The sequence below is a fragment of the Austrofundulus limnaeus genome, unplaced genomic scaffold, assembly GCF_001266775.1.
Source record: "Austrofundulus limnaeus strain Quisiro unplaced genomic scaffold, Austrofundulus_limnaeus-1.0 Scaffold1355, whole genome shotgun sequence".
NCBI classification, from domain to species: Eukaryota; Metazoa; Chordata; class Actinopteri; order Cyprinodontiformes; family Rivulidae; genus Austrofundulus; species Austrofundulus limnaeus.
Genome location: NW_013953757.1, coordinates 42,211 through 52,912, shown reverse-complemented (window position 1 = coordinate 52,912; position 10,702 = coordinate 42,211). Strand labels below are relative to the sequence as shown.

The following is a 10,702-nucleotide window of genomic DNA, read 5'->3' as shown; positions in this document are numbered from 1 at the left end:
ACACACACACACACACACACACACACACACACACTCACTTTAATGGTAAAGCTTGTCTATAAAAGCTGAATAAAGCAGAGAGAAGCTGAACAGCAACACGTTAGCATGATGCTACGTGTGACGACTCATTTTCGTGTTTAAACTAACACGATTTGTCGAGCTTGTCATCACGCTCGCTGGAGCCAACAGAAGCATTTGACGGCTGTCAGCAGAGGCTGTTTGTCACTGTTGTCACCAAACTGTAAAAATAGGAATGGATGTTAATAACGCTGTAATGCTAACGAGCTTCATGAGGGTCCAGAACAGACAGGTAGCCCCGGCTCCGGTTATATTTAGCCTCTGCTGCTCTCAGGCTCTGAAACCTCTCTTTGGCAGCGCTGCTCTGATTTATCTGTAACTGGACTGATTCTGAGTGAACCCTCAGAGGGCCCAGCTGGGCCAAGTCGAGCCGAGCCGAGCCGGGCCCGGCTAAAGGCGCAGGGGAAAGGGAGGGGGGCAGGAAGCGGAGAGTGACGCGCTGCCGGGCCGCGATAAGCCTGGAACAGACGGAGTCCAGGGGAAAGGATGGAGAGAGATCAAAACAAATGAGACAAAAGGAGACGAGGAGAATTAATGAGTCAGAATAAAGTTTGAAACGGTTTAATTTCACTTCTGTTCTGATGACACACTCAGAGGATTTGGCCTGGATTCTCTTTGTTTGATGGTCCGATGACTCCAGAACTCTGTTTGTGCTCCAGTTTTACTCACACAGAAACACTGTTTCTAACATTACACTGAGTTATTAATTGTAATGTGTCGTTTATATTATTTATTTATTTTTAATTAGGATTTTCTTCAGTTTGTCATAGCTTGGCTTTAATGTGTGTGTGTGTGTGTGTGTTTGTGTTTAGGCACGACAGAGCGGGTGTGTCTGATCCAGGGGACGGTGGAAGCTCTGAACGGCGTTCATGACTTCATCGCTGAGAAGGTGAGGGAGATGCCTCAGAGCACCCAGAAGACAGAACCGGTCAGCATCCTGCAGCCGCAGACCACCGTCAACCCGGACCGGGTCAAACAGGTCCGTCCCGTTCTCTTCTCTTCTGTTCTGTTAAAGAATTTGTTGCTGTTTGAAGAGTAAAGCAGGTGCTTCTTGTCATAAATATGAATAGTTTACTTGGTGCAGTCGAAGTGAAACAGGAAGTGACCAGTGGAACTCCCTGAAACAATAACATCTGAACTCCAACCCCATCCATCCATGCATCCATCCATCCATCCTTCCATCCATCCATCCATCCATCCATCCATCCATCCATCCATCCATCCATTTTCTTCCACCTATCCGGGGTCGGGTCGCGGGGGCAGCAGCTTCAGAAGGGAGGCCCAGACCTCCCTCTCCCCAGCCACTTCTTCCAGCTCCTCCGGGGGAACTCCAAGGCGTTCCCAGGCCAGCCGAGAGACATAGTCCCTCCAGCGTGTCCTGGGTCTTCCTCGGGGCCTCCTCCCGGTGGGACGTGCCCGGAACACCACACCAGGGAGGCGTCCAGGAGGCATCCTTACCAGATGCCCGAGCCACCTCAACTGGCTCCTCTGGACGTGGAGGAGCAGCGGCTCTACTCTGAGTCCCTCCTGGATGACCGAGCTTCTCACCCTATCTCTAAGGGAGAGCCCAGCCACCCTGCGGAGGAAACCCATTTCGGCCGCTTGTATCCGGGACCTCGTTCTTTTGGTCATGACCCAAAGCTCATGACCATAGATGAGGGTAGGAACGTAGATCGACCGGTAAATCGAGAGCTTCGCTTTCTGACTCAGCTCTCTCTTCACCACGACGGACCGGTACAGCGCCCGCTTTACAGCAGACGCTGCGCCAATCCGCCTGTCGATCTCCCGCTCCGTTCTTCCCCCATTCATGAACAAGATCCCCAGATACTTAAACTCCTCCACTTGAGACAGGACGACCCCCCTGACCCGGAGAAGGCACTCTGCCCTTTTCCGGCTCAAGACCATGGCCTCGGATTTGGAGGCACTGAGCTTCATCCCGGCCGCTTCGCACTCGGCCGTGAACCGCTCCAGCGAGAGCTGCAGATCTCGTTCCGATGAAGCCAACAGGACCACATCATCCGCAAAAAGCAGAGATGTGATCCTAAGACCACCAAAACGGATCCCCTCAACACCTCGGCTGCGCCTAGAAATTCTGTCCATGAAAGTAATGAACAGAATCGGTGACAAAGGGCAGCCTTGGCGGAGTCCAACTCTCACCAGAAACGAGCCCGACTTACTGCCGGCAATGCGGACCAGACTCTGACACCGGTCGTACAAGGACCTGACAGCCCGTATCAGAATGCCCGGTACCCCATACTCCCGGAGAACCCCCCACAAGGCCCCCCTTGGGACACGGTCGAACGCCTTCTCCAAGTCCACAAACTGAACTCCAACTCTTCAGAATAATCTAAAGAAACCTCAGATGAATGAAAATGTGTTTTTATTTGTCAGAGGCTCTTTAAAGCTAAAACATAAAGTAATGTTTCACAGGAATAAAACAGGACGTGTTAATTAGTGTCAGTGGGCAGATTGTGTTACTCCACTCCACCCTGCTGCTCTGCATCCAAGTTCAATGATTAGAAAGTTTGTTTTTGCTGCATGTGTGAACAGTAGTTTTCATTTTGCACGATAATCCTGAGTGCTGGAGGCTGAGATGAGTGACAGCTGAGTAATCGTGTTTTAGCTGATGTGAGAAGCTGCAGGGAGACGGGCGGCTAATAGCTGCTGATACGTCCGCTCGGAGAACAGAGGGCGAATCCCCCTGTTGCTCTTCAGGCTAAATATAATCCATCAGAGGGGCAACTAAACACACACATAGTACACACACACACACACACACACACTAAAATAACCTCGTAAATGCTGCCGAACAGCAGAAAAAAAATTATTAAATAAAAAGTTAAATGTTTGTTTCAAAACAAGCTGCGAGGCTTCAGCTCTCTGTAATGTTTATTTTTACAGTGAAACTTAAGAAGGTGTTTAATTAAAAATAGCTGAATATAAATGTTTACATCTCAGTTTCTCATAAATAAGATTTATTCTAACTCCAGCATCTGTGTGTAAAATCTACTGATGTTCAAATCTGCTGTGCTAGTAGCCGACAGCAGCTGATGGTTAGCTACGCTTTTTTAGCCAAATATCTCCTAATTCAAGATGGCCGCCGCAGACAGCGGGCCTTAAACACACAAATGGCCACAACTCCAACAGTTTTACAGATATTCAGCTGAAATCTGGTGTGGTAGTAGCAGAGAGTCATCCTCAATAGTCTGTAAAATCCAGAGGTGATTTGTAATTGTATCAATAATGTTTTCTTACTTTAAGATTTAACACCTCGTTACAAATTTAAATATGACCGAGCTCATCATGAAGAGTTGTTTATGAAGTGATTATTTATTTAAACTAGTTATGTAAACTGGTTAATTGGTTTAGTAACTGCAGCATTTCATTTTACTCATCAGAGTATGTGTGTAAAAGCACTTTTACTTTCTCAATTATTATGAGCAGGTACTTTTCTGTTAAGGTATATTTATTATATTTATAATTTTTACTTAGTTATTTTTTCAAGTACTTTAAATATGTCTTTTAATCACAGGTTCCCATCCTGTTTTACTAAAAGCCCCCCTTTCCTTACTGAGACCCCCATCTCCTGATACTCCCCACCTCTCTCAAAGACGCATTCAAACAGGGTTCCCATGGGTCCTTGAAATCCTTGAAAGTTTTTGAATCTGAAAAAATTCAATGAATTTTTTTTATTGAATTACGTAATATTAAACCTGTTTATTAGTAGCAGTAGGTAATTGCCATTGCACATGGTTCTTGAATTTGAGGAAATTGGTACTGGAAAGTCCTTGAAAGGTTCTTGAATTTGATGTTGACCAAGGTGTGGGAATCCTGTTTAAACTTGATCATTTTATTAAAAATAATAAAGTCAAAAGTTACAAAGATTTCTTTGGAAAAGGAAAAAGAACTGAGTCATTCAGAGTTTTATCATCCAAACAGACTTGTTTTGGTGATTTTTCTATACAAAAATACAATGATATTTTTACAATGTTATGCTCCTCGGGCTTTTTGGCGCCTCGCAGGTCTTAATTAACAACAGTTTCATTTGATACTGTGTTATGATTGTTTACAGTGGTGGGCAGCACTAAACCAAAAATTAGCTCTGCAATTTCTAAAGCGCTTATGCCACAGAAAAACTAGTAGAAGCTAATTTTAAAGTGCAAGTTCAATTTGACACTTGTTAACTGGTAAGAATTCATGTACAATATAAGCCCAACACTGCCAACTAGCGGTGTATGAATCCTTGTACAGCTCAATCCTACAAGCACCGATTGCTAAGGGATGTGATTTCCTGAAACAGACCTTTGGCTCCTGGTGTAAAAATTAAAAAGTTGTTGAGGATTACTAGTGCGGCTGCTTCTTTGTCTTTTTCTTTTGTTTGTTGTAGATTTTTCATTAAAGAAGCAGCAATAAAGTCATTTTAAAACTGTTTATTGGAAAATTGAAGTGATGCATTCTGGGTACACGACAGATTTAATTTGGTAAATGGTAAATGGTCTGTACTTATATAGCGCCATTCTATCCATCCAGGACACTCAAAGTGCTTTAACATTCACCCATGCACACACACATTCACACACTGATGATGGCAAACTACAATTGTAGCCACAACTGCCCTGGGGCACACTGACAGAGGCGAGGCTGCCATGCACAGGCGCCACCGGACCCTCTGACCACCATCAGTAGGCAAGGCGGGTAAGGTGTCTTGCCCAAGGACACAACGACTGAGTCGACTGGACGGGGATCGAACCAGCGACCTTCCAGTTCCAGGACGACTCCCCTAACCACTCTACCACAGCCGCCCCAGTTTGTGACGGGAAACGAAAGCACGGAGCACAGGAAACTATCTTCACTTCAAAATAAGAGCGTGGATTTTAAAGTTTTCCATGTAGTTGCTCCAGTTGACCGCTAAATGTCAGTCTTCGTCAGCACAACATCTTTAAATCATTTCTGCATCTCTAACCCTGTTGGCCGATTGCTTCGACCAATTACGTCAAGTATCGAGCTCCAGCGTTTAAACTTTTTTTTTTAAAAAGGAGCTCCGATTGTAAATTAAAATAATTAATACATACAAAATTTTAGTATGGATTACAAACGTTAACTGTTTTAGCTGGGACATGGAGTTCTAAACATTACCTTCCTGCTACGTAAGCAGACACAAAGCATTGTGGGAAATGAGAACCGTGACCCAAAGCAACAGTCAGCAGGATGTATACCTTCACAATAAGTGTGTTTATCTTGGAGGGGTGCTGTTGTATAGATCACGTGTGTTGTGATTCATTGACAGTCATAGTTCAAGATAATGATGACTGGTAGATAATTAGTTATTAGTGGTACTGCATTTTAATTTTAGAAAGCGCAAATYBRYWTATGAATTATAAAAATTAGTAAGACCGCTAAAGCGCAAACGAAATATTTAGGTCCACAATTAGCGGATTTGTGCTTTAGTGGGCTGGTGCTCACAACTGATTATTTACAAAGTTTGACTTAAACGACACTGAGGATTTTAAACTCTAACCTTTAAAAAGTGGAGGGCAAAATGCATTCCTGTTTTTAGGTCTGTTTTAAAGTTATTTTGTGTTGAAGAAATACAGAGAAAGCTTTCTTCCAAACCAAAGATCCTGCAGACTAAAGTCAGCAGACTGTTTGTCAGCTCAGACTGTTTTTAAAGTGTGACTAACGTCACTTTGATCTGATGAATGGATGTCAGAAGAGAAAAACCCTCCACACCTCCCTCGGACATGTGTGCCTCTGACAGATAAATGGTGTCGGCTGCAGCGCAGACGCTGCAGTTGTGGGAAAATGTGGCCGTCCTGTCGGAGCACATGGTGCTGGAGGTGACCCGCAGCGCCACGTGAGCCGGGAAGCACAGGAAGCTGATGTGTTGGGTCCAACGAGACGAGGAGTCACAGCTCAGGAGAGAAACAAAGTGTTGAAGATGATGGTGACATGAAGACGGATGATGAGGAGTCAGAAAGGAGATCTCGGCTGGATGAGTGGAGGAGCCACAGCTTAAAGCAGAACTGGACTCTGGTTAGCCGACAGCTGCAGAGTGTCAGACAGCTTCAGCTGCTGAGGGGAAGAAAAACAGCAACAACGCTGCCAACAGACCACATGCCCCGCTTCAAGGCCACGGAGCGGGAATCAAACCAGCCCAGCAGATAAATTATGAGCTGAAGGAATTCCTGCACAAATCCAGCCAGACCTGATATGAGACGAGATCTTAATGACGGCTTTTAGTTCTTCACTTTGTTATCGTTTGTGTTTGTTTTATTATCCAAAACGAACCGTTACACCTGAGATTCCGGATGTAAACTTTATGTTTCTGAGGGTTTAGAGCAAAAAAACACTGAAACATTTTTAATATTTGATGCATGTTTTTTTAAACTAATCAACTTCTTTTAGAAACGAGAAACTTTTTGCTTGTTAAAATACAAACTAAAGAAGCTGAAGCTGAGGTATTAAAGTAGACATCCTGTTTTTAAATTCTTTTCTCACATTTAAATCCTTCAGCTGGGCTCTGCAATGCTTTGGTCTGAATTCCTCCTTATTGTAACTCCACAAGCCCCGCCCCTTTTCTGAGCATCTCAGATCAACTCGTTTTGAGGCTGTCTCTTTAAATCCAAAGGAGGTGCTTCACACCCTGCCCACCTTTAGTTTCCAGACAGGTTCATTCCAGTTTGATAGAGGGGTTTACGGCTATATAGCTGCGCAGAAACTCTTTATGTCCATTAAATTAAAAGATGTGAACCAGGGAAGACGTCTGATCCAGAACCAGAGGAGAATGAAGACCACCAAACTGTAGTTGTAGACCTTATTTAGAAGTTCCATTATTAATACTGTGATGTAATAGTTTAAACAAACATCACAGAAAATAGAAAAAAACTGAACAGGTTGAAAATATTGTCGAATGTGACCCATCATTTGGAAATGAGGATTAAGTCAAATTTGGTCAAAATGACCTAATTACATTTTCAGATTCTTGGCTTTAAAAGCTACATTTTGACACCTGGATCATTCTGATATCTTAATTAAATCCATATATATGACTTAATTTGTCTTGTTGTTTACAATAATACATAAATATTTGGTCTGAATCCTAATTTTATGTAATTTTAATGAGAAAATTTTGACGTCCCTTTAAAGAGGAAACCTCAAATTTTATTGAATATTGAGATTTCCCAGCTAAAAAGAAACAAAACTTTGCTAGCTCACAGGGAAAATCTCAAAATTTTAAGGCATTTTTCCTCAAAATCTGTTTTTCTGTTGCTACTGCTCAAAAAAGTGCTTCAAAATTTTGTTTTATGATTATATTTCAGACAGTTCATTCAAATGATACATTGATAAGGCTTTTATTCATTATGTTTTGACAAAATGCATTTTTTGTTAATATTTTAGTCAAAACACTATATTTGCCTATTTCTCCATATACCACTTTTGGACTTAATCCTCGTTTCAATGTGATGGGTCACATATATGTAGAACACGGTTACTGTGGTTATGGCAGTTTACAGCAGTTGTTGACATTTTACGGCATCAGTACGTTTACAACCCAAGCCTCGGGGTAGCGTGAAAACGTGTTGTGTTGCGGGGTTGTTCTGTAAATACTAAGTTGTGGTCCGTATGTTTCCAGCCATTAATAAAGCTGAGTTGAAAGACAAACTAAAGCTCGTTCATTCTACATGGTGTCAGAAGTGACTCGGACGGCTACTTCACCCAGAAGTTGTGACCGGCGGAGCAGTAGCACCACAAACGGCGAAATTTAACCCACCAGAGAACTTTTCCTTTGAAAAGCCGACAGAATGGCCCGATTGGAAACGGAGGTTTGAGCGCTGCAGGATCGCCACGAAACTGGATAAAGATGATGGACCAGTGCAGATGTCTGATTTATGCTATGGGCAACGAAGCAGAGAAGATTTATCAGTCGTTCATGTTCGCTTGAGAAGAAGACCGTGATGATTTTTCTGTCGTTATGGTGAAGTTCAATGAATATTTCTTCCCCCGGAGAAATATAATCCACGAGAGAGCCTGTTTTCACCAGCGTGTTCAGCGGCAGGGAGAAAAGGCTGAGAGTTTTATCTGAGCGCTGTATGACCTATCAGAAACCTGCGCGTTAGGCGCATCCAGGGAGGAGAACATCCGAGACCGTGTTGTTGTCGGCGTACAGGATAAAGGACTCTCCCGCCACCTGCAGCTCATGGTGGATCTGACCTTGGTGGAAACGATACAGACCGTCGGACAATATGAAGAGGTAACTGCTCAGGTGAGCCTACAGGGTGACTCGGGGAGATCAGTGGAGGAGGTCCACCATAAAAACAAGTACATCCATTGGAAACCACAACACAGTAAGCAGCAAGGAGATAAAAAATGAAGATAAATGTGGAAAAGAACTTTCTAGAAATTATATGTGTCCTGCAAAGAAAGCTGTGTGTCACAAATGTCATAAAAAAGGGCCAGAGTGTGTCGCAACAGAAAATCAGTAAATGAGCTCAGAGAGGCCAAAGACAAACCAACCTCATATTTCTTAGGTTCTGTGTGTGATAATGAGAAAAGTGAAGCATGGACTGTATAGCTGAAAGTTGATGAAACTCAAGTTGAGTTTAAAATCGACACTGGTGCAGAAAGTTAAAGAAGAGCTGGAAAGAATGGAGCTTAATGGTGTCATTAAAAGAGTTACACAACCTACTGAATGGTGTGCTCTTATGGTCCCCGTTCTTAAAAAGAGCTCAGCCCGGATCTGTGTTGACCTGACTAAATTAAATAAATCAGTGAAAAGGGAGCGCTACACATTGCCCACTCCAGATGAGATAACAATAAGAGGTTACCGTTTGACATTACCAGCACACGTGAGATTTTCCAACCAAAGATGCAGGCAACATTGGAGGGGCTAGATGGTGTAGAAGTTTTCATGGATGATATTCTGGTGTATGGAGCAACAAAAGACCAACACGACGACCGGCTAGAAAAGGTGCTACAGCGCATCAAATTGGCTGGTCTCAAACTGAACAAGGACAAATGCTTTTTTGGAAAGAGCAGCTGCGCTTCCTTGGACACGTCATCGATCAACAAGGGGTCAGGCCAGACCCAGAGAAGGTGGAAGCTATTCAGCTACTGCCACCACCTGAACATGTAAAGGAGCTGGGAATGGTAAACTACCTCGGGAGGTTTGTTGCCTCCCTTACCACAGTAGGGCTACCCTTGTATGAACTCTTGAGGAGTAAAAACATCTGGACCTGGGGCCCTGCGCAGCAGTCAGCCTTTGAAAAAATAAAACACATGCTGAATACAGCTCCGGTCCTTGCCTTGTATGACATCACAAAACCTACAGCAGTTTCAGCAGATGCAAGCAGTTATGGACTGGGAGCAGTGCTGCTCCAGTTTCATGGAGAAGAATGGAGGCCAGTCGCATACTGCTCCAGGCACCTCTTAGATGCTGAAACAGGCTATGCACAGATAAAAAAAAAAAAATCTGGCTAGTGGGCTTGTGAGAAGTTTGACAAATATCTTTGTGGTCTAGATCAGTTCAGGTTGGAAACTGGTCGCAAACCACTGGTGCCATTAGTAAATAATCAGAGCATTGACAACTTTCCCTTTGAGGTGTCAGCGTCTTCTCATGAGACTTATGAGATACAAACCTGAAGCAGTATATGTACCAGGAAAAACACTTGTCGCTGATGCTCTGTCTCGAAGCCCACTGTCACATGACAAAGAACAGAGTGACGTGCACACAGAGATGGACAGTTATGTAGCTGCTGTAATCCAAGGCATCCATGCATCACCATCACGGATGGAAAGTCTTCGTATAGCCACGGCAGCTGATGCAGAGCTTCAGGATATCATCAAACATATCAGAAACGGGTGGCCAGAGTACATTGCAAAAGTGCCGATGAAGATCAGAGCATACATGAAAGTAAAAAATGAACTTTCAGAAGCTGATGGCTTGGTCATAAGAGGTTGTAGAGGATTGTTGTCCCAGAGTCACAGAAAGGTGAGATCCTCAACAGAATACATGATGGCCATCAGGGGCTCACTAACTATAGAGAGAGAGCCAATTCATGTTTGGTGGCCTGGTTTCTCTGGTGACCTCAGTAAAGCTGTGACTCAATGTCAGATCTGTCAAGAACAGAAACAAACACAACAGAAAGAACCAGTGATTTCCACTCCTTTGTCCGACCGCCCATGGAGAAGAATTGGTGTCGACATCTGCGAACATAAGAAGAACAGCTATCTCACCATATCAGATTATTACTCGCGGTTTTTGGAGATTTTACACTTGCCATCCACAACTACAAGCCAAGTAATCCAGAGACTCCAAACAACCTTTGCTAGGTTTGGAATCCCAGATGAAATTGTGAGCGACAATGGGCCCCAATTTTCCAGTGCAGAATTTCAGCTGCAGGCAAGTGAGTTGGATTTTAAACGCATGACATCTAGTCCTCACCGTCCACAAGGAAATGGTCATGCAGAGAGAGCAGCTCTCATGTCCTCCAGATCGACTCCATGCTCCACAACAGGAGTTAGTCCAGCAGAACTTCTCATGGGGAGAAAGATCAGAACCACACTCTCAACACTGGAGAGTAACCTTCGACCCAAATGGCCCAACAGAAAAGTATATATATATATA

General features: G+C 43.7%; 1 protein-coding gene across 1 annotated transcript in view; it reads left to right on the top strand.

Annotated features, from left to right (window-relative positions):
• nova2 (NOVA alternative splicing regulator 2) overlaps positions 1-10,702 on the top strand; it is a gene marked incomplete at its 5' end in the record, with an annotated part of 28,495 nt that overhangs the window by 5,428 nt on the left and 12,365 nt on the right. Inside the window, 1 exon segment of the mRNA XM_014031970.1 lies at positions 891-1,057. Within this exon segment, the coding sequence (XP_013887424.1) occupies positions 891-1,057 (167 nt within the window).